The 19,073-nt window shown below is 53.6% G+C and overlaps 2 protein-coding genes across 5 annotated transcripts in view; one reads left to right on the forward strand and one right to left on the reverse strand.

The window, feature by feature from the left end:
* Window positions 1-13,544, forward strand: part of ITPR3 (inositol 1,4,5-trisphosphate receptor type 3) — a 36,655-nt gene extending 23,111 nt beyond the window's left edge. For 2 of the 4 annotated variants that reach the window (XM_065698438.1, XM_065698441.1), the window contains 26 exons: window positions 30-155; window positions 275-395; window positions 1,076-1,260; window positions 1,385-1,533; window positions 1,689-1,797; window positions 1,924-2,014; window positions 2,258-2,427; window positions 3,042-3,216; window positions 3,302-3,486; window positions 3,818-4,018; window positions 4,394-4,504; window positions 4,579-4,674; window positions 4,900-5,001; window positions 5,264-5,350; window positions 5,971-6,081; window positions 6,693-6,885; window positions 7,703-7,828; window positions 8,330-8,502; window positions 8,609-8,773; window positions 9,247-9,439; window positions 9,809-9,904; window positions 10,291-10,415; window positions 10,667-10,832; window positions 11,532-11,692; window positions 12,202-12,363; window positions 12,679-13,544. In XM_065698438.1, coding sequence (XP_065554510.1) covers window positions 30-155; window positions 275-395; window positions 1,076-1,260; window positions 1,385-1,533; window positions 1,689-1,797; window positions 1,924-2,014; window positions 2,258-2,427; window positions 3,042-3,216; window positions 3,302-3,486; window positions 3,818-4,018; window positions 4,394-4,504; window positions 4,579-4,674; window positions 4,900-5,001; window positions 5,264-5,350; window positions 5,971-6,081; window positions 6,693-6,885; window positions 7,703-7,828; window positions 8,330-8,502; window positions 8,609-8,773; window positions 9,247-9,439; window positions 9,809-9,904; window positions 10,291-10,415; window positions 10,667-10,832; window positions 11,532-11,692; window positions 12,202-12,363; window positions 12,679-12,747 — 3,648 coding nt within the window. In that variant the 3' untranslated portion in view covers window positions 12,748-13,544. Of the gene's footprint in view, window positions 1-29; window positions 156-274; window positions 396-1,075; window positions 1,261-1,384; window positions 1,534-1,688; window positions 1,798-1,923; window positions 2,015-2,257; window positions 2,428-3,041; window positions 3,217-3,301; window positions 3,487-3,817; window positions 4,019-4,393; window positions 4,505-4,578; window positions 4,675-4,899; window positions 5,002-5,263; window positions 5,351-5,970; window positions 6,082-6,692; window positions 6,886-7,702; window positions 7,829-8,329; window positions 8,503-8,608; window positions 8,774-9,246; window positions 9,440-9,808; window positions 9,905-10,290; window positions 10,416-10,666; window positions 10,833-11,531; window positions 11,693-12,201; window positions 12,364-12,678 lie in introns of those variants that run through there. The other 2 variants (XM_065698439.1, XM_065698442.1) reach the window with 2 other exon arrangements.
* A 1,070-nt stretch (window positions 13,545-14,614) lies between these two features.
* Window positions 14,615-18,527, reverse strand: LOC136023709 (ubiquinol-cytochrome c reductase complex assembly factor 2). The gene is made up of 4 exons (XM_065698446.1): window positions 18,350-18,527; window positions 15,915-15,989; window positions 15,497-15,566; window positions 14,615-14,790 (listed from the first exon to the last, which is right to left on the reverse strand). The coding sequence occupies exons 1-4, from the start codon at window positions 18,485-18,487 to the stop codon at window positions 14,696-14,698; spliced, it is 378 nt and encodes a 125-aa protein (XP_065554518.1). The 5' UTR covers window positions 18,488-18,527; the 3' UTR covers window positions 14,615-14,695.
* Window positions 18,528-19,073: the final 546 nt, after the last annotated feature.

Below are 19,073 nucleotides of genomic sequence, written 5' to 3' on the forward strand. Positions count from 1 at the left end.
GCCGTCATCATCCTCCCTTCTCCTCACAGATGTGCAAGAAGCGAGAGAAACGCCTGCCAGACCCTACCCTGGAGAAGTACGTGCTGACGGTGGTGCTGGACACCATCAACGCGTTCTTCAGCTCCCCCTTCTCAGAGAACAGCACCTCATTGCAGGTAATAAGGTGCTGCATGGGTAGGACATGGCTGCGGGAGGAAAGGAGCTCATTGAGCCCCTTGAAACAAGGTCTGGACCTGCGCTGCACTGATAGATACCTGCCTGCTCTCTCCTTCAGACCCACCAGACCATTGTGGTGCAGCTTCTCCAGTCCACCATGAGGCTGCTGGAGTGCCCCTGGCTGCAGCAGCAGCACAAGAGCTCGGTGGAGGCCTGCATCCGCACGCTGGCCATGGTCGGTAAGGAGCCAGAGGGGTCCTGCGGTCCCCATCCACCGACCGGGAGGATGCAGCAGCCTTGGCTGCCTCCACTCCAGCAGCGAGCAGGAGCCATCATCCCTCCCGTGGGTCTTGGCAGGGACACAGGCAGGAGGCTGCCAGCCGGGAATGGGGAGGTTTGGCTCCAGGAATGTGCTACATCCAGGCGCGAGCAGGGTGGCTCGGGGATAGCTGGAGCCTGGGCTTGGCTGGGAGATCCCTGCTGATGAAGGGCCTGGAAATAAACCCAGCATTTATGGTTTTCCTCAGCAGGACTTTGCCCTCAGCCTGACTCAGGAGCAGGGTTGTCAGCACTGAGTCACCCTGTGGAAAGGATTGCTCGTGGTTAGCGCTGGGTGGGGATTTCCCTTTGTAATCCAAGGCCCGGCGCTTACAGCATCTCCATGCTGGGCTTTCCCAACCAAAAAGTGGAGGTGGTGCCTCTTTCCATCCTACATCTGACCTGTGGGCAATGTGGTGCCGCAGGGGGGAGGGATGGATGGAAATACCTCACCCCTCGCTAGGCTGGAGGAGTTTACTCTTGTATTGAACCCAGATCTCTGCTGCAAGTGAAGAGCTGGTGAAGGGGTGTCTGGCCCAAGGCGGAGTGTGAGGGTGAGATGGGTCACGGCTGTCCCCAACCCTGGCTCTGCCTCCCGCAGCCAAGAGCCGCTCCATCGCGCTGCCCATGGACCTGGATGCCCACGTCAGCTCCCTGCTCAACAGCAGCTCCACCAGCACCGTGCAGAGGAACACGTCCAGCTACAAGGCGGCCACACGGACCTTCCCCCGCGTCTCCACCACCCCCAACCAGTGGGACTACAAGAACATCATAGAGAAGCTGCAGGTACGGGACTGCAGGAGCGGGTCGCAGGGGTCAGTGCCTGGTGCTGGTGTTGCAGGGGTCCCTCTCCCGTGCTCGCATCTCCGAGGCACGCATTGGCCCTAAAGGTGCGTGCTGTGGCTTGTAGGACATCATCAACGCCCTGGAGGATCGCTTGAAGCCACTGGTGGAGGCCGAGCTCTCTGTCCTGGTGGATGTGCTCCACCGGCCAGAGCTGCTTTTCATGGAGGGGACGGAGGCGTTTCAGCGGTGCGAGAGCGGAGGGTTCCTGTCCAAGTGAGGATGCTTTGGAATTGCTGGGGATATTGGGAAGGGCTGGCGACCTTCATCCTTTGGGGGGGTGTCCATCCCGGTGTGTGCCTGCAGCCTGGAGGGGTGGTGGGGACCCCCATGTCCTTCCCAGCTGTGTGATGGTGGCTCTGTTGTGCCAGGCTGGTGCAGCACACCAAGGACCTCATGGAGACGGAGGAGAAGCTGTGTATCAAGGTGCTGAGGACGCTGCAGCAGATGCTGGTGAAGAGGAACAAGTACGGCGAGAGGGTGAGCACTGTGGTCCCGTCCTCAGCTTTGCTCCCTGCCAGCGCAGCTTCCAGGGTGCTCAACCACCTCCTGCTCTGGTGCTGGCCCTGTTGCCGGGACACTCGGGATGTGCATTTATCTTGGCAGGGCAACCTGCTGCGGAAAATGCTGCTTAACAACTACCTGCAGAACAAGAAATCCAGCTCCAAAGGGGAAATCATGGATGCTGCTGGGGGAGGTGAGTGCCCCTCTCCTGTGCATTCCCTGTCTCTCTGTGCTGCTCACACACACCTTGAATCCCCAGTTCCAGAGCCAGGATGGGATCAGGTCTGTAGCTGGTTGCCATGCCCCCCCCACTCCCCCTCCCATGGGAGTAAAAGATGATGAAGGGATGGGGCTGCAATGCCCCCGGCAGTGATTTAGCTGGGCTTGTTGTCCTGCGCTTCCACAGCATCACATCCATGTGTGTCCTCTCATGCAGGAGGAGACCAGGACTGGTCCGCTATCGCTGCCGTCCAGTGCCGGCTGGACCGAGAAGGGGCCACCAAATTGGTGGCTGACCTCATCATGAACACCAAGAACGAGAAGATCTTCCAGGAGAGCATCCTGCTTGCCATCCGGCTGCTGGACGGAGGCAACACCGAGATCCAGGTACCGAGCCCTGGGTAGCGCGGTGGGTACCGGTCCCAGCGGTGAGCAGCACGGATTGATGCGGGAGGGTGGCAGCGCTTGGCAGATGTGGGCACGGGGCAGCCGCAGCTCTGTGTTGGCCCCTGTGCTTTGCATGTGTTTGGTGGCCGTGCAGAGGAGGAACTGCGGAGATGTGCCCGGTTTTAAGTTTTCCTGCTCCGAGACTGCATGCGGAGAAGGGGCAGGGTGTTGCAGGGTGTTTCTGGAGCGGTGCTGATGCCCTCTGCCGGGTACTGCTGCAATGGCTCCGGGCTGCAGCTCTGGGTGATAACTCGTGGGTTGTTCTGATTCATTTCTCACAAGGGAGCTGAGAAATTGGCCATGCAGAAAAGCAGTGGGGTTCCGGTGCTGGAGCTGCTGTGATTGCTGCTTGCTCTGTCCATAGGGTATAAGGGGAGCACAGCAGCAGGGAACCATCACAGTCCAAGAGGACTGTGGTGGCCAGGGCTGTTGCATGGAAATAAACCTTATCTCGGATGAGGTCTTCAGTGCTGGAGGCCACCAAAGCAGAGGGGCAGGCAGGGGCAGTTTGGAGCCCATGATGGAGACGTGAATGAGTGCCCTCCCTCCTCCAGAAATCCTTTTACAACCTCATGACCAGCGACAAGAAGTCTGAGAAGTTCTTCAAGGTGTTGCACGACCGGATGAAGAAGGCGCAGCAGGAGACCAAGTCTACGGTGTCTGTGAACATGAGTGACATCGGGAACAAGCCTCGTGAGGACAAAGATGAGCCTGACCCTGGCACCAAAGGTATGGATGGGGCCACATCCCCTTGGCGAGCCAGTGTCTGTCTCATTGGGTAGCCTGATGCACACGCGCTTGGGTTGCCCTCTAGGACGAGGAGACACGTTCCTGATGCCCGGCACCCCATCCCACTACCCGATGGCCATGGGGTTTCGGAAGGGCCATGACACTGGGGAGCAAGGCCAGAACAACGAGATGGGGGTGACAGTGCTGATCATGGAGCCCATCCTGCGATTCCTGCAACTGCTCTGTGAGAACCACAACCGGGACCTGCAGGTTGGTTATGGGGTGCTGGGGATCAGGACATGGGACTGGGGCGTGGGCTCTGCCCCAGTTTGGTCCAGAGTGGCACCAGCCACTCTGTGCCTCAGTTTCCCCATCTGCAAAGGCTCCGTCCCTAATGGATAACTTCTGGTGGTGTGGAAGGCGCTGTTCATGGCACAGCTGTGTCTGTAGGGCCCCGTGCTGCTCTCAGAGGTCTGGATGTTCATGGGGTAGCCCCAGCCCTTTGAGCTGCAGCTGGAGGGGGTGTCAGGGGAGGGACCGGGACTGTCCCCCCACCGGATTGATGCTGCTCAGCCCCGTAACCACAGGCTTTGCTCGGCAGAACTTCCTCCGGTGCCAGAACAACAAAACCAACTACAACCTGGTGTGTGAGACCCTGCAGTTCCTGGACATCATGTGCGGCAGCACCACGGGCGGGCTGGGGCTGCTGGGCCTCTACATCAACGAGTACAACGTGGCCCTCATCACCCAGACCCTGGAGACCCTGACCGAGTACTGCCAAGGGCCCTGCCATGAGAACCAGGTCTGTGGGTATCCCTGCAGCTCCGGGTCATTCCCGGCGTGCCTGGGGTGTTTCACCACTGATCTGGGGTTCCTTAGGGAGGATTTGGGGTGAATGGGTAGGAAAGCAGCAGGGGCAGGGGCAGGTTTTGGTTTCAGGGTGTGAACAGGAGCAGAACATGGGCAGCAGAGGATGCCGGCGTGCATGGTGATGATGCAGGGTTACTGTTTGGGTAGATAATAGGGATACAAATGGGGGGTAAATAATTTAGTGGTGCAAACAGTGCCTTTTCCAGAGAGGAAAATGGGGCAGGGTCAGTGCTGTAGGCACGGCACCGTTTCAGACCTGGGCAGACAGGCGGCATCCATGGGCTAACACATTGCATTGCTCCTGCAGAGCTGCATTGTGACCCACGAGTCCAATGGGATCGATATCATCACAGCCCTCATCCTAAACGACATCAGCCCCCTTTGCAAGTACCGCATGGACCTGGTCCTGCAGCTGAAGGTAGGCAGAGCCTCGGGGCACGTGCGTGCGCATCCCTGCATGGGCACCCCTCAGCAAGGGCTTCTCCTCGGCAGGACAATGCCTCCAAGCTCCTCCTGGCCCTCATGGAGAGCAGACACGACAGCGAGAACGCCGAGCGCATCCTCATCAGCCTCCGCCCGCAGGAACTGGTAAGGGCTGACAGTGAAACACCCCCAGGCTGCCCCCCATTGCTGGAGCTCTTCGCCCTGCAGGTCCCAATGCAGCTGCTGGTTTGCAGCCAGGAAGCATCTCCTCTGCCGTACTGCTGGTCACTGCCACCTGCACAAGCATCCTTGCCTTATGGTCTTCCCGGAGCCATTTGGTGCCAGGGGAGGAAAATGAGGCAAGCCCGTTGTGCCTGTGCTGCCTTCCAGGTCGATGTCATTAAGAAGGCCTATCTGCAGGAGGAGGAGTGTGAAAACGCTGAGGTTTCCCCCCGGGAAGTCGGCCACAACATTTACATCCTGGCGCTGCAGGTACCGAGCTGTGACAGCAGGGTCCATGGGGCTCCCCACGCTGAGCTGGGCTCCCACTCACCAACTGCACACGTTTCTCTATGTCTGTTGACACCTCCTCTGGCCACGCTGGTGCCCTGGGGAGCCATGGCTGAGAAATGAGCTTTGCCTCCTATGGGAAGCCCTGTGCTCACCGGCTGCCTGCTCCCCTGCGCATCCCATGTCCCGTACCCATGTTCGCAGCCAGCCCCTGCTCACCCAGCTCTCGCTGTCCCTCTTCCAGCTGTCCCGGCACAACAAGTCCCTGCAGCAGCTCCTGAAGCCGGTGAAGCGAATCCAGGAGGAAGAGGAGGAGGGCATCTCATCCATGGTATGGAAAAGCCTCGGGAATGGAGGCAGAGCCCCTCTGAGCTACCCTGACTGCCAAGTGTCTCCCACCCCTGCTGAGCCACCCTGGGTTGTGTTGGTTAAGATCTGATGGAGTTTGGTATTCCCCAGCAGGACTAAAGACACACAAACTCGGCAGTGCCCTTGCAGCTGAAACTGCAAGTCTAAAGGCAGTGCACCAAGCCCTGCCTATGGGGCTCAGCCATAGGGTGACATCCAGCTTTCTGGTGGCCCTGGTGGGGTCCTGCTGGTACCCACTTTCTCCCCTTCCTTTCAGAAGAGGAAAGGCTGAGCCTTTTGCTGTCGTTTCTTGCCTGTCTACCTTAGATCCCAAATGAGATTCAGCAGTAATATGATTTCCCTGGGGTTTTATGGGCATTGGTTTGTAATTCGTGGCTTAGCAGCGTTTGGATGTAATTATTGCAGGGAATTGAATGTCTGTCACCTCGGGGAGGGCTCGTGCCCCTTTAGAGAAGCTTTAATTCATTTGCTTTCCCCCGAAACCTCATCAGCTTTGGTGGATTCTGAGGAACACAGCATCGGAGCTGGAGCTGGCTCCTTGGCTGGGGCCACGCTCATCCTCTCTCCTCTCCCACATCCCAGCTCAGCCTAAATAACAAGCAGCTGACGCAGATGCTGAAGTCGTCGGCCCCGGTGCAGGAGGAAGAGGAGGATCCACTGGCCTATTATGAGAAACACACATCCCAGATTGAGGCAAGGCCCTTTGGCTGTTGGGTTATCGATGTGCATGTGGCTGGTGATCCCCATGTGTGCTCCGGCTGCCTTGTGCCGGTTACTTTGCACCGGGAGCCTTCCCATCCCTGTGCCAGCAGAGCAGCAGACGGGTCCTTTGCTCTGCAGAGAGCTGAAGGCAAAGCAGAGCCCGTGAGGAGCTGAGGGTACAAACTGTCCCTGGATCCTTCCTTCTGCCCCAGCAGCAGCGGGATGCAGCCAATGCAGCAGCCCCATCCTTGCGTGTTGGCGTGGATCCCCTCGCAGATGGGCCAGGAAGGGTTCACGGTGTCCCAGCTTCCCTCCAGCATAGCAGGGCTGCCTCTGCTGGGTCCATGCGTAGTATTATAGACAATATAGGTCCATATTGTACTGTTATATGTAGCGTTACGGTGTCCCAGCTTCCCTCCAGCACAGCAGGGCTGCCTCTGCTGGGTCCATGCGTAGTCTTATGGACGGGTGGCTGCTGGCATTTGGATCCTGGTGCAGTGGGAGGGAGGAGGAGAAGGCACAGCAGGGTCTAGGGGAAGAGGAAACTGAAGCACGACAGGAGCAGGACCTGACGCAGCCTCCCCTCGCCCTGCTTCCTGCAGATTGTGCGCCTGGACCGCAGCATGGAGCAGATAATCTTCCCGGTGCCTGGCATCTGCGAGTTCCTCACCAAGGAGACCAAGTACCGGCTCTTCACCACCACGGAGCAGGACGAGCAGGGCAGCAAAGTCAGTGATTTCTTCGACCAGTCGTCCTTCCTGCACAACGAGATGGAATGGCAGAAGAAACTGCGCAGTAAGAGCAAAGCAGAGCTTGCCCTGCGGCTACTTCCAATAGCCCCTGCTGTGGAAGCGGGGGGCAGCCCTACCTTTGGAGCTCCACGTGCACACGGCAGTGTGCAGGGAGTGGAGGGTCCCTGAGATCCCAGGGGTGGATTTCCTCCGTGCCTGTTAGTGCAGTTCCTTGGTGGTGTGAAATGCGTCTCAGAGCACATTCCCTGGGATTTTCCCCTGGAAAGCCCTCTCTTCATTTGTGGTCAGTTGCCTTCTCCTAAGCCAGGATCTAGTAGCTACATATGGGAAATGAAACCTGGATTTCTGCACCCTGCAGGCCTGGTTAGGTGCTTTCAGGGCTGCGTGGAGACGGAAATCCTGGATTAAAATAACAGGAGCCCAATGGAGTCACACTAGAAACACTGTGATGCCGCTAAGGAGGAGCGCAGCAGCTCTGAAAACACTCGCAGGTCCAGGCAAAACTAGCTCAGGAATTGAGCAGGAAACAAGTTCCCAGCTGGGTCTCCTGGGAGCGAGCCCCAGCCCTGGAAACACAAAGGCACTGTTGTTGTGAAGGACGTCAGGGGAGAGGCTGTAGGAGGTGGGAGATGGGGAGGAGGGAGAGGAGGAGGATGGAGCTGAGTTGATTCCAAGGTGCCAGAGCAGGTCAGAGGGCTGAGAAGGCACGAACCATGAGCAGTAACTGTGAAGTTCCTCTCCCAGCGCACGAGGGAGGTTATGTTCACGTTTGGAAGGATGTGGGGGCCCTTGGGATGTCTGGGAGCACAAGGCCTGGCACGAGGCTGGCTGAGATTGGTGTCTGCCTCCTCTCCCTCCAGGCATGCCGCTGATGTACTGGTTCTCCCGCAGAATGACGCTCTGGGGGAGCATTTCCTTCAACCTGGCTGTCTTCATCAACATAATCATTGCTTTCTTCTACCCCTATGTTGAAGCCACTTCCATGGGTAAGTGCCCCAGCAAATGCTGCTCCTCAAGGCGGAAGAGAAAGGGGACCTGCATATGCAGAAGCCCGACCCCCTTACCCGTACTTCCATACCCTCAGTCTCCTTTTCACTCCTAAAGCCCCGAGTTCTTTCTGCTGGAAGGGATTGAGTCAAGATGCCAGTTCCCAGCCCTCCCACTGCTTCTTTCTTAGGGAAAAGTCTTTTCCCTGGGCTGTGCTGTCCCATTTGTAAAATGGGGAAGCAATGACAGAGATGTACCTGCTGCCAGGCAAAGCCTCCCTCATCTACAGCGGGGTTGAGATCGCACGTAAAAGATGTTAGAAAAATGTTATCAGTAAGAAAATCTTAATCAGTAGTGGTCCTTGCAGTCAAGCATCATTTATCTTCAGCCCCTCTGAGCATCAGCACATTGGTCTTCCTGGACAGTTTGGACAGCAGCATTGTCTCATTGGCAGCATCTAATCCCATGCCATTTAATTGCTGTGGGTCTTCTCTTCCCAGGAGTGCTGGATTCCCCCCTGATCTCACTGCTCTTCTGGATCCTGATCTGCTTCTCCATCATGGCCTTGTTCACCAAGCGCTATGGGGTCAGACCGCTCCTCGTGGCACTGATCTTGCGGTCCATCTATTACTTGGGGATTGGACTCACCCTGAACATACTGGGAGCTCTCAATGTAAGTCCTCCATGCACTGGAAAACCAGCATAGGACCACCGGAGGCTGTTCTGCGTTTGTAACGTGCAGCAAACCCCATTCCATCCCATTTCTGGTTGTTCCCCAGCTGACCAACAAGATTGTGTTTGTGGTGAGCTTCGTGGGCAATCGCGGGACCTTCATCCGCGGCTACAAGGCCATGATCATGGATGTGGAATTCCTTTACCACGTTGGCTACATCGTGACGAGCGTCCTGGGACTGTTTGTGCATGAACTCTTCTACAGCATCCTGGTACAATAAATGCAGAAGTCTGGGGCACGGAGGTAGCCTGTCTGCCCCATTAGAATCTAGAAGGTTCCTGTGGCACCGTCCAGGGGCTGATAGGTAGCAGCAATGAGTTCACTGTGCTCTAAGCTTTGCGTAGGCTCATGTTCTGCCTTCTGACAGTATCTATTACTGTCTATCTCTGGTCTTTTGCTTTCTAATCTCTGCTGTGCACTTTATCTGGGTCAGCTGGCAGACAACGTGAGCTGGTGAGGGCAGAGGCAGGGTGCATGTGTCCTATTCTCGGCTCCCGTGCTGTGCCCAAGTCACTTCATTCTTCTCTGCTTCCCTTCAGTAAGCTGGGAAACTTCAGTGCCTTCTATGAGAGTTTGTCAAGGTCTGCTAAGGCATCCGGGAGCTCGGGATGAAAGGGCCTTAGGTAGGCCAGGCATTCCCAAGGAAGCACCCCGTGGCAATCCTTTGCTCCTGGCTCCTTTCAGCTCTTTGACTTGATCTACCGCGAGGAGACCTTGTTTAATGTCATCAAAAGCGTGACGCGGAACGGGCGCTCCATCCTGCTGACGGCCCTCCTGGCTCTCATCCTCGTCTACCTCTTCTCCATCGTCGGCTTCCTGTTCCTGAAGGATGACTTCATCCTGGAGGTGGACCGGCTGCCGGACAGCAAAGCCAAAGGTGGTTCACCCCCTGCCCTCGCTGGCTGCGGTGCTTGGGCTTGAGAGGGGCCAAGCAGAGCATGGGTCCCCCTTCTGCAGCATCCCCCCAGTGCAGAGCACACACGTGTCTGTGTGCGTGTGTCATGGGTAGCACATGGGTTTGGGCTTGCCTGTGCTGAGCTGGGGACCTTGTGCTGCAGAGAGCAGGGATTTGGGGTTGGGAGTGACAGCAGAGAAGGGGGGGTACAGCTACAAATGACATTTCAGATCTCACTGAAACTTGGGCAAAAGATTCAAAGCCTGGAAAAGGCTTGGAAAATACGGAGTGAGGAGCTTCACCAAAGCAAGCTGATGCTCTGACAAAGGCTGTGGCCTCTTTTACTTGCAGATGACCCCTTGGGGATGCAAAGGAACATGGAGACCTTAATGGAGTCATGCAGCAGTGACCAAGTTAGCTGCTCTGCTGTGCCCACTGCCTTGGAAGGTAAGCCAGCTCATTAGGAAGGTTGGCTCTGTTAGTGGCAAAGTAGGTTGGCTGCCTTTGTCAGCAAGCTCAGAAAATTCCCAGCTTTCCCAAAGTGGAAACAAGCAACCCACTTCTGGCACTTATCAGGCAAGAGGCCCACAAGTTTTGCACTGACCCAGGCACAAAAGATGTTGAAGCAGATTCAATTTAGTCATAAAGAAAGTGGGAGCTTCGGGAGCGCTCGGCCAAACACCTCCACAGCAAGGAGCAAGTTGGATCCATGGCTCCCCTGCATCCCTGCAGCAGGAGTCATCCCGCAGCTCTGGATTCTTTATCGTGCTCTGGCACTTCAGCCCTGCCTGTGCTCTGAGTCTTTGCTCTCATTTCCCTCTCCGGTGTCCCAGAAGCAGAGGCGGAACAGTGGGAACGCGCCTGCGACACGCTGCTCATGTGCATCGTCACGGTGCTGAACCACGGGCTGCGGAACGGCGGCGGCGTCGGGGACATCCTGCGGAAGCCGTCCAAGGATGTGAGTTTGGGCAGCACTGGGGAGCCCGTCCTCTTGCTGCGTCTGTGCCCTGCACAGCCCCATGGAACCTGGGACCCTTCCAGCTCCATCCTCACGCTGTTCTCCAGTGCTGCCTCCTCTTCCCTGTCACGCCTTCGTTCCTTGTCAGCGGGGTACCCTTAAGCACATGGCCTGTGTAACGAGGCAGCACGGTTGGAGTGGCTGGAGGAAAGGTGTGCAAGAGACACATTTATCCCTTTCATCTATTACAGGAGTCCTTGTTTCCTGCTCGGGTTGTCTACGACCTCCTCTTCTTCTTTATTGTCATTATCATTGTCCTTAACCTCATCTTTGGGGTCATTATTGACACCTTTGCTGACCTGAGGAGTGAGAAGCAAAAGAAGGAAGAGATACTGAAGACAACCTGCTTCATATGTGGTGAGTGCTGGGAGCTCAGCGTGCAGGAACTGCCCCGAAGCTCTTCCTCCTTCCTAAGGCTGAGCCAAGGGGAGAAGTTTCAGCTGGTTTCTGGTTTCCATTTGGTTCACAGCAGACCTTCAGTGTAGTCACTGATGGGTCACTGCAGTGTGAGGAGGCTTAAGCAAGGACACAGAGAGGGGAAATTATCTGTCTTGTTCCTCCCCATCTTTTAATGAGCTATTAAACTAAAACACCACGTTGTGGAGTTCTTGTCGCTGTGTATCTGTGACTCCTGAGACCATCATTTTAGTCAGTGGGGAAAAAAAAAAGCACCATATTCCTAAAGAAATAAGATACAGAAAATGCTCTGGACTCCTTCAGTCATGGGAAGGCATCCAAAAAAAAAAAGGAATACCCCATTAAGTCTGCCTGCTTTTTCCTTTAAATATCCACTGGGTGCATTTTATGGTCTCAGATACATGGGCAGAACACAGCACTGCTATTACTTTAAATAGCAGCCTCCTGAATACTCAACTTTTTGAGTGCTTGTTGTGTGCTAAATGCCAACTAATTATTAAAAGCACTTCTTGAAAGTCACACCTGGGAGAGGATGCAACCATCTGGCTTCCTTTCACATGCGTTTGCTTGCTCACTTCTTACCTTCTCTCCTCCCCATCTCCTCCCATCCCCTCCTTCCATCTCATCTGCCTTACCAAGGGCTCGAAAGGGACAAGTTCGACAACAAGACCGTGTCCTTTGAGGAGCATATTAAATACGAGCACAACATGTGGAACTACTTATACTTCATAGTGCTGGTGCGAGTGAAGAACAAGACAGACTACACAGGGCCAGAGAGTTACGTGGCGCAGATGATAAAGGTACGGCTCCTCTCAGGGCGGCTCTTCCCCTGCTGCAACCTGCCTACCATGGGGAGTACTTGGGGACAAGGGGCTTGCCAGAGAAAAACAAGTTTGAGAAGGAGCTTTTGGAAAGTATTTAGTAACACTCTTGTGCCTTCGTTCTTTCTTAGCTGGTTATTTCCACTTCGCAATCTCAGCCGCCAACACGCTATTTGATGTTTTGTACTGTGTATTGAAGGATTGAACCAAGGGCAGAACCAAGCAGTAGGGAGTGTGACTTCAAGGTGATTTCAAGGCAAGAAGAGAGGGAAAGGAAATCTAGGGGAAAAAACAACTTCTGAACTTAAGCCCAGAAGGCTGTAAGAGAAAAAACACCTTGAAGTGCTCCATTCATGGAGAATTTGCACAGATAGAGACCAGATGAGCCTCTGGGAATTTCTTTAATCCTTAAGCATAGGCAGGCTTCCTGGGACATCCTATCAGGTCTCTTCCTTCCTCCCCTCCCACTCCCATTCTCACCTTTCCAGAACAAGAACCTTGACTGGTTCCCCCGGATGCGAGCCATGTCTCTGGTCAGCAATGAAGGGGAAGGGGAACAGAATGAGATCCGGAATCTTCAAGACAAACTCAATACTACGATGAAGCTGGTGTCCCATCTCACCTCCCAGCTGAACGAGCTGAAGGAACAGGTATTAAACACTTTGAAAACAGGGACACTTGGGGAACATCTGACTAAAAACCTGCTGCCCTTGCTATAATAGTCACTGACTGCAAGCACCGGTACAACTTCAGATACAAAGCAAAGGGTTCCTGCAACCCTTTTGGTGGGGGGGTCAGGACACTTGGGGCTTTGTGATCCTTAACTTCCTCATCAGCTAGAGTCCAACTCAGGGATTTTTGGCAGAGGCTTAAAGCAGCCTAGGCAGTCCCACACTTGAGCTATGTCAGTGACCAGAAAGGCAGCCTGGTTTCCTACCTCACCTATGTCCTTGTTTGAACTCCAGATGACAGAGCAAAGGAAGCGCAGACAAAGGATGGGATTTGTGGATGTCCAGAATACCATGAACCACTAGGACACAGCCGAAGCACTGGCTTCACCCACCGAGGGACTGCGCTATGCATCAACCACGAGGCTGCTTATTCCTGGCTTCCATGCGTGGCTGTTGCTGTTGGGGAGGGATGGACCATGCCGTTTCCCATAGAGTGCTTGTAAGCAATTCAGGAGCCAGGGACTGACCAGGATTCCTCACAATACCTGGACCCACACGTTACTCTAATGCCCTTGTAGGAGGATAAATTATACAGGACTTTTATCCCTCATTGCAATAACTCTTTATTTTGCAAATGTGGAGGGTTGTATCTTTATCTCCATGCACTGCATTCCGAGGAGCCTCACCTCGGGTGTAGCGCAAGTAGCTGTAGGGCTGCAATATTTAACTTATTCCAAGAGTGGCACTAGTACACGTGGATCTTTGCAAACCAGCCATCGTATTTGCTGTACCTGCTCCATGCTGATCCCTCTCCATTTAAAGAATTCTGTTCATCACTGGGGTGCAGTAAAGAGAAGCTGAACTCAAGGAGATGGATTTGTTAATTTAACTCACCAGATGAGTACCCAAGCTTGTACTAGTGTGAACTAGTCCTTTTTTTCCTTCTGTGGACCAAGAGTATCTGGGCAGTAGTAGTAGGAGAGTGCAGGTTTACAGGAGTTCACTGTGAAGGGGTGTCCTGTGTTTTAGTTTCATCTCTGGTGTAATGTTTTACCTTTGTTTGTTGTTACTGTTGTTACTTAAGAACTGAAGTGTAAGTTGCCTTAACTAAATTAAATACAAAATCATGTTATAATAAAAACTTAAACATGGTCAAGAAAGCTCCCTTCCTGTGCACTCTGCTATGTAATGGGGCTGTTACACAGAGATGCAGAACAGGCCAAGGACCTGAAGACAAATCCGAGCTGTATTACCCAAGGTGCTCCACAACCCAGTGCTCTCAGCTCCAGCTGTTAAACATTAACATGTAGTACGATGCTCCAGTCAGAACAAGAAGAATCCTACCTTGAACACCAGCCCTGTTTTCTGAAGCTTTGGATTGGAGCCTGCTCCAAAGTTTCAAATTCTTTCAGTACTTGCCAGGAAAACACTGTTCAAATACATAAAAAGCACATAAAAAGGAGCAGCTGCTGGTGCTGCCTGGAGCCAAGCAGTGTCCTGGCAGAGCTGTGTTCTAGACACTCATCCTGCCCAAGCCAAGCAGTGCTGCAGGCATCCCAGCTCCAGCCTCTGCCTCCCGAGAATAGACACTGATGCAAGCATTAAAGCTTTAAAAAGGAATTAAAATAGGCCACAGCAACGGACTAATCAATCACAGCTGAAATTTGTTTATGGCCCTATATACCAACATGTCATTAAAACCTATCTTGAACCCTCAGATACGCAGTAACCCACAGAACCTTCTTGTCAGGCTGACAGAAAGCTGCACACAGCTACCTTGACTTGCAACACACCCCAGCAGCATCTGATTGAAATCTCAGTTAAACTCTTACACCACTCCGCTGTCACCATGGTAAACAATCACCCCTGGGCCTCTCCTGTGTCTTCTCAAAAGGAAAACAAATGTGATGGTTAAAGTATCCCTCCCTCAATTTCACTATTACCAATGCTAACACAAAGAAACACAAGCACAGCTATGTTTTCACATCTCTACTGTTATCTTCACGACCACATTTAAAGCTAACATGGTTGCACCTACTGCCTCTGTGCATCTCCTGGTTGTTCCATTTCTCGTAATACAAAGGATCACCTCTAACACCACTAAGATCTTTCCTCTGAACTACACTGCTCCAATAAGGTTGCAGCACAATGTGTTAAGCATGGCCTAGATTTTCAGTAAAGAGGGGGCACTAGATACGAAGGGTGTAGGGCTGAACAAGAACGCTGTTGCTAAGAGGAATAAATGGGTTTATTCATCATGGCAACGTACAGTGTTCAGGAATATATACAGTGGAGAATTGGAGCTGGCCTATCACTTGGAGTCCTCTTCAGGTTTCTTGGCATAAAACTTTTCTCGCAGTTTTTTCCACGGCCCTTTTTTCATGTCTTCCATCTGTTGCAGAACGTCTGCAAAAGGAGAAAAGAGAGAGCTGGGGAAAGAGGAATAAAAGCAGAAAAGCAAAGGAATGAAAAGCCCTCTTGTAACAGCTCTGCTTTACATGTATTTTCCTTTTCTTGACTTTCATCTTAATGAATTTCTATTTCAGGGCCTGAAGCAAGGTTGTGCTCTCTTCCAATCCATTGTGCAGGGAGTCTCTTATCACTAACAACTAATATTCAGTTTCCACACACTGCAAAGTTAGGAACTGGAGCAGAACAAAGCTGCACTAGCTTCCTGCACTGCACTTAATAAACGATCTGGCTGAGAGTATTTCTGCCTCATGGTACCCTGTTTTCTCTCAAAGTCTAATACAAAAACCCACTGAAGGGAACTTGAATATGGTGAAACAGAAGCCAAGCTACATTTTGGAATGACACAGTGAATGTGCCTACCTTTCACACGGTTCCTGCAATCTGATGTCAAAGAGCCCTTGCAAACTCCTTGCTGTTCCTGCCCAGTGCAAACTACAACTGACTTTTCACCCTGACAGACTAGTGAAGATCTCCTCAATTACTCCTGAACTTACTCCTCATTAAACATCCTAATATACTTGCATGCAGTCCCATTCTGCCCTTTAGTCACAGGTGTTCAGCAGGAGTGAACACTACAATGACTAGAATGTACTTTATCTCCCGCAATGACTTATTCTCAGATCAAGCACAGTGTCAGTACCTGTTGCTAGTATCATCTTGCAATCTTCTACTGTCACCCCTGTGAAGTTTGTGTCTTTCAGGCGTGGATACTGCACAAGGGAGCAAGTAGGTGAGAGAAGGAGAGCGAAAGAAAAGGATGTTACTTGTAGTGCATTAAAAAGGGTAAAAAAGTCACCACAGGGTACAATCTGAGCTCAGTGTCAGTCGAGCTCTAGGAATTCTGTTCATCCATACCAAGAACTGTCCATACATGCCACAGAGGCCAAGATGTCTGCAGCCTTCCTGGAGTGACCAAAGGCACCGGATTGTGCTGCATCCACCCAACTGCTCATTTGTCTGACATTCCCAGAAATCCTGCTGGGATGAGGCAGCCAATGCCAGAGGAGCGTGGTGATTCATCCCCTAAGAGAGGAATGATGGCTAATGCCAAAGCTCACCTTATTTTTGTAGTAGTTGGTGTGGATTCTGACTAAGCTCTCATACATTTGGTCGCAGTTCTCAGGGTCAGCAATCTGGAAAGAGAGAAAAGTATTACACGAGTGTCACTTCAAACCTCCATAGCAAAACCCACCTCGTTTCAAGACTTGTGAGAAGGACAGTCAAGGAGCGCCTTTGGTAACTTCCCAGTGCAATGATGGATGCTGGCAACCCCTACTCTGCTGCTCCAGAATGCAGATCCTTTTCTTTCCCCTCTGCTTCTCACCAGGTTGGTGAATAAAGAGGCATGTGATCTCCAGAATGAACCTTAAACTCTGCTCAAAAAGCTTTGACAGATCCATTCTGAGTACACAGTTACTGAGAATAGTGTTGGACAGCCTTCTCACATCTATAGTGCTGTGAAATCTGCAAGACTTCTTGCTCAAAGGCCAGTTTTGCCTCCTGTTTGATTCTAAAGCATCAACTAGAATCACGTACCAGGATGGAGTTTAGAGAATCATGTACCAGGATGGAAGGTAGAAAATCCCAGTGCAGGCTAAAACTACTTATAACTGATTAGGGAAAAGCAGCATGAAAGACACTGCCCAGCTTGTGAAGGGTAAATGGATTTCTATTTTGGTCTAGTAGGTTGGAAAGATCTTGCTAATAACTAAACCTCTGCCAGGTGCCTCTGCCAGGTGCCTCTGCCTTGCAGAGCCATCGAGTTAGCAGCATGGCTGGCACGTCGGCTTGGTTTTCTGCTTCACAGTGGGGGCCAACTTGACCAGAACGCTGCATTGCTGCCCAGTGACATCAAACATACATGATTCAAACGGATACATGAACAGGAATAGCATCGACAGAAGCACGTCAGGATAAAATGACATGGCTCATCTGTCCTTGAGACACGGACTCAGGTTCAGCGCAGGGCCTCCTCTGCACAAGCTATAGGACTAAAGCAAGGCTCTCCTTGTTCAGGAGGGAAAGGCTGCTGCAGGAGAGAGGATACACGGACAGACAGGCAAGAGCAAGCACCATCACAATGCAGATCATCTTCAGCTTAACCTATCTTGCAGTTACATCTCAAATGACCCTGCTAATGTTTTAGTAATGATAGCAGCAACAGCCATTAAATGAGCAGCAGAAACAGCATTCCCCCACCCTGTACAATCAGCAAATCCTATTCCACATGAATAAACCAGACATCACCCTGATTAAGTATCCTTTATGGGTTTAGTTCTTCTCTCAGACATTCCTCCTGCTGTCTGCCAGTACATTTCCTTAGCTATATTAAGCCTTTATACATACAAATAGACATCAGTGCTGCAGGCATCAATTTAGATTTTCAAGATGAGTGGCAGCTTTGGAACCTTTTAGCCAATTGGTGCAGCACATTCGGCTGTCCTGAGCACATAGGAAAGCAATAAGAACTCTCTGAAATGTCTGCTGCAGACTATTCTGGTGACCAATAAGAGTGTTAGGTACCTATAATGGTCCCTTGAAGTAGAAAACACGTATCTGGAATGTCTTTATGCTGAGAAAAGGCACTTTTACACTCCACAGCAACACCTGCATGCCTCTAAAGGTCTGCAGCCCAAGTCAAGCATTGACTTCTCTGATTTATTTCAGCACCAAAGCCTAAACTCCAGCACAATTACACTGCAGCTGGAATCCAATTTTACAACTCCTGCATCCTAACAATACCAGGCAGCGCTGCTTTTCACTCTGTACTCACACCGCACCGCACTAACATCACGGTGAGCAGAACACACAAGTCAATTCCAGCACAGGCAAAGGCATAGTGCTTTTTGCCCCACTGCCACAAGCACAGGAAAGGGGTTCCCCAACGCACACAGTGCACACGGGGCAAGAACTGGGTATAAATCACAGCTTCCCCTAAGTGAGGGGCCTGTTGGAGCGAGTGCAGAGGGGACCATGGGGATGCTGCGAGGGCTGGAGCCAGGCTGAGAGAGCTGGGCTGGGGCAGCCTGGAGAAGAGAAGGCTCCTGAAGGGGAGACCTGAGAGCAGCTCCAGTGCCTGAAGGGGCTGCAGGGAACCTGGAGAGGGGCTTGGGACAAGGGCCTGTAGGGACAGGCCAAGGGGAATGGCTTGAACCTGCCCGAGGGGAGGCTGAGCTGAGCTCTTAGGCAGAAGCTCTTCCCTGTGAGGGTGCTGAGGCGCTGGCACAGGGTGCCCAGAGAAGCTGTGGCTGCCCCATCCCTGGCAGTGCTCAAGGCCAGGTTGGACACAGGGGCTTGGAGCAAGCTGCTCCAGTGGAAGGGGTCCCTGCCCGGGGCAGGGCTTGGAGCTGGGTGCGCTTTAAGCTCCCTTCCACCCGGCCTCCGGTTTGTGCCCCTCGAAACCCGTTACACCGCGTGGGTCAGAGGCGCCTGCGCGGCCCAGGCCCCGCCTCGTCCCGTGTCCGTCCCCCCCCCCGCCGCCCATCGCCCTCACGCGCGTGTTCTCGCCGTCGCGGAAGGCCTGCGCCACGCGCTGCCGCAGGAACGCGCCCAGGTCCCGCTGCCGCTTCGTGTCCTCCACCGGCCACTCCTCGCACAGCTTCAGGAACCGCCGGTACCGGCTGGCGGCCATGGCGCCTCACGTGGCCTACGGCGGCCGAGATGGGGCCGCGCAGGCGCAGCGCGGCGAGGAACGAGCGCGGATGGGACGGGGAAACCCAGGGCCAGCGGCGGCCGGGGGGTGTCCATTGAGCTGCTCCCGTCGGCGCCCCGGGTGCCCGCAGCCTGCCCCGGGTGCCCGCAGCCTGCCCCGGGTGCCCGCAGGCAGCGGTCGCAGCCTGCCTGCCTTCGGGCTGCCCCTCGCTGGGCGGCGGCAGAGGGACCCCGCTCCTGCCGCAGGGACCCAGGCCGGGACGGTGCTTGGTGATGTAGCGGTGCGCAAGGGGTGAAAAGGGAGGGAGCGGGATGGCTCCTGCCGCTGCTGGAGCGACAGATGGGATCATAGCATCCCGGGCTGGTTTGGGTTGAAGGGAGCTTAAAGCTCCTCCAGCTCCAACCCCTGCCACGGGCAGGGACCCCTTCCACTGGAGCAGCTTGCTCCAAGCCCCTGTGTCCAACCTGGCCTTGAGCACTGCCAGGGATGGGGCAGCCACAGCTTCTCTGGGCACCCTGTGCCAGCGCCTCAGCACCCTCACAGGGAAGAGCTTCTGCCTAAGAGC

Source organism: Lathamus discolor, chromosome 19 (assembly GCF_037157495.1).
Source record: "Lathamus discolor isolate bLatDis1 chromosome 19, bLatDis1.hap1, whole genome shotgun sequence".
NCBI classification, from domain to species: domain Eukaryota; kingdom Metazoa; phylum Chordata; class Aves; order Psittaciformes; family Psittacidae; genus Lathamus; species Lathamus discolor.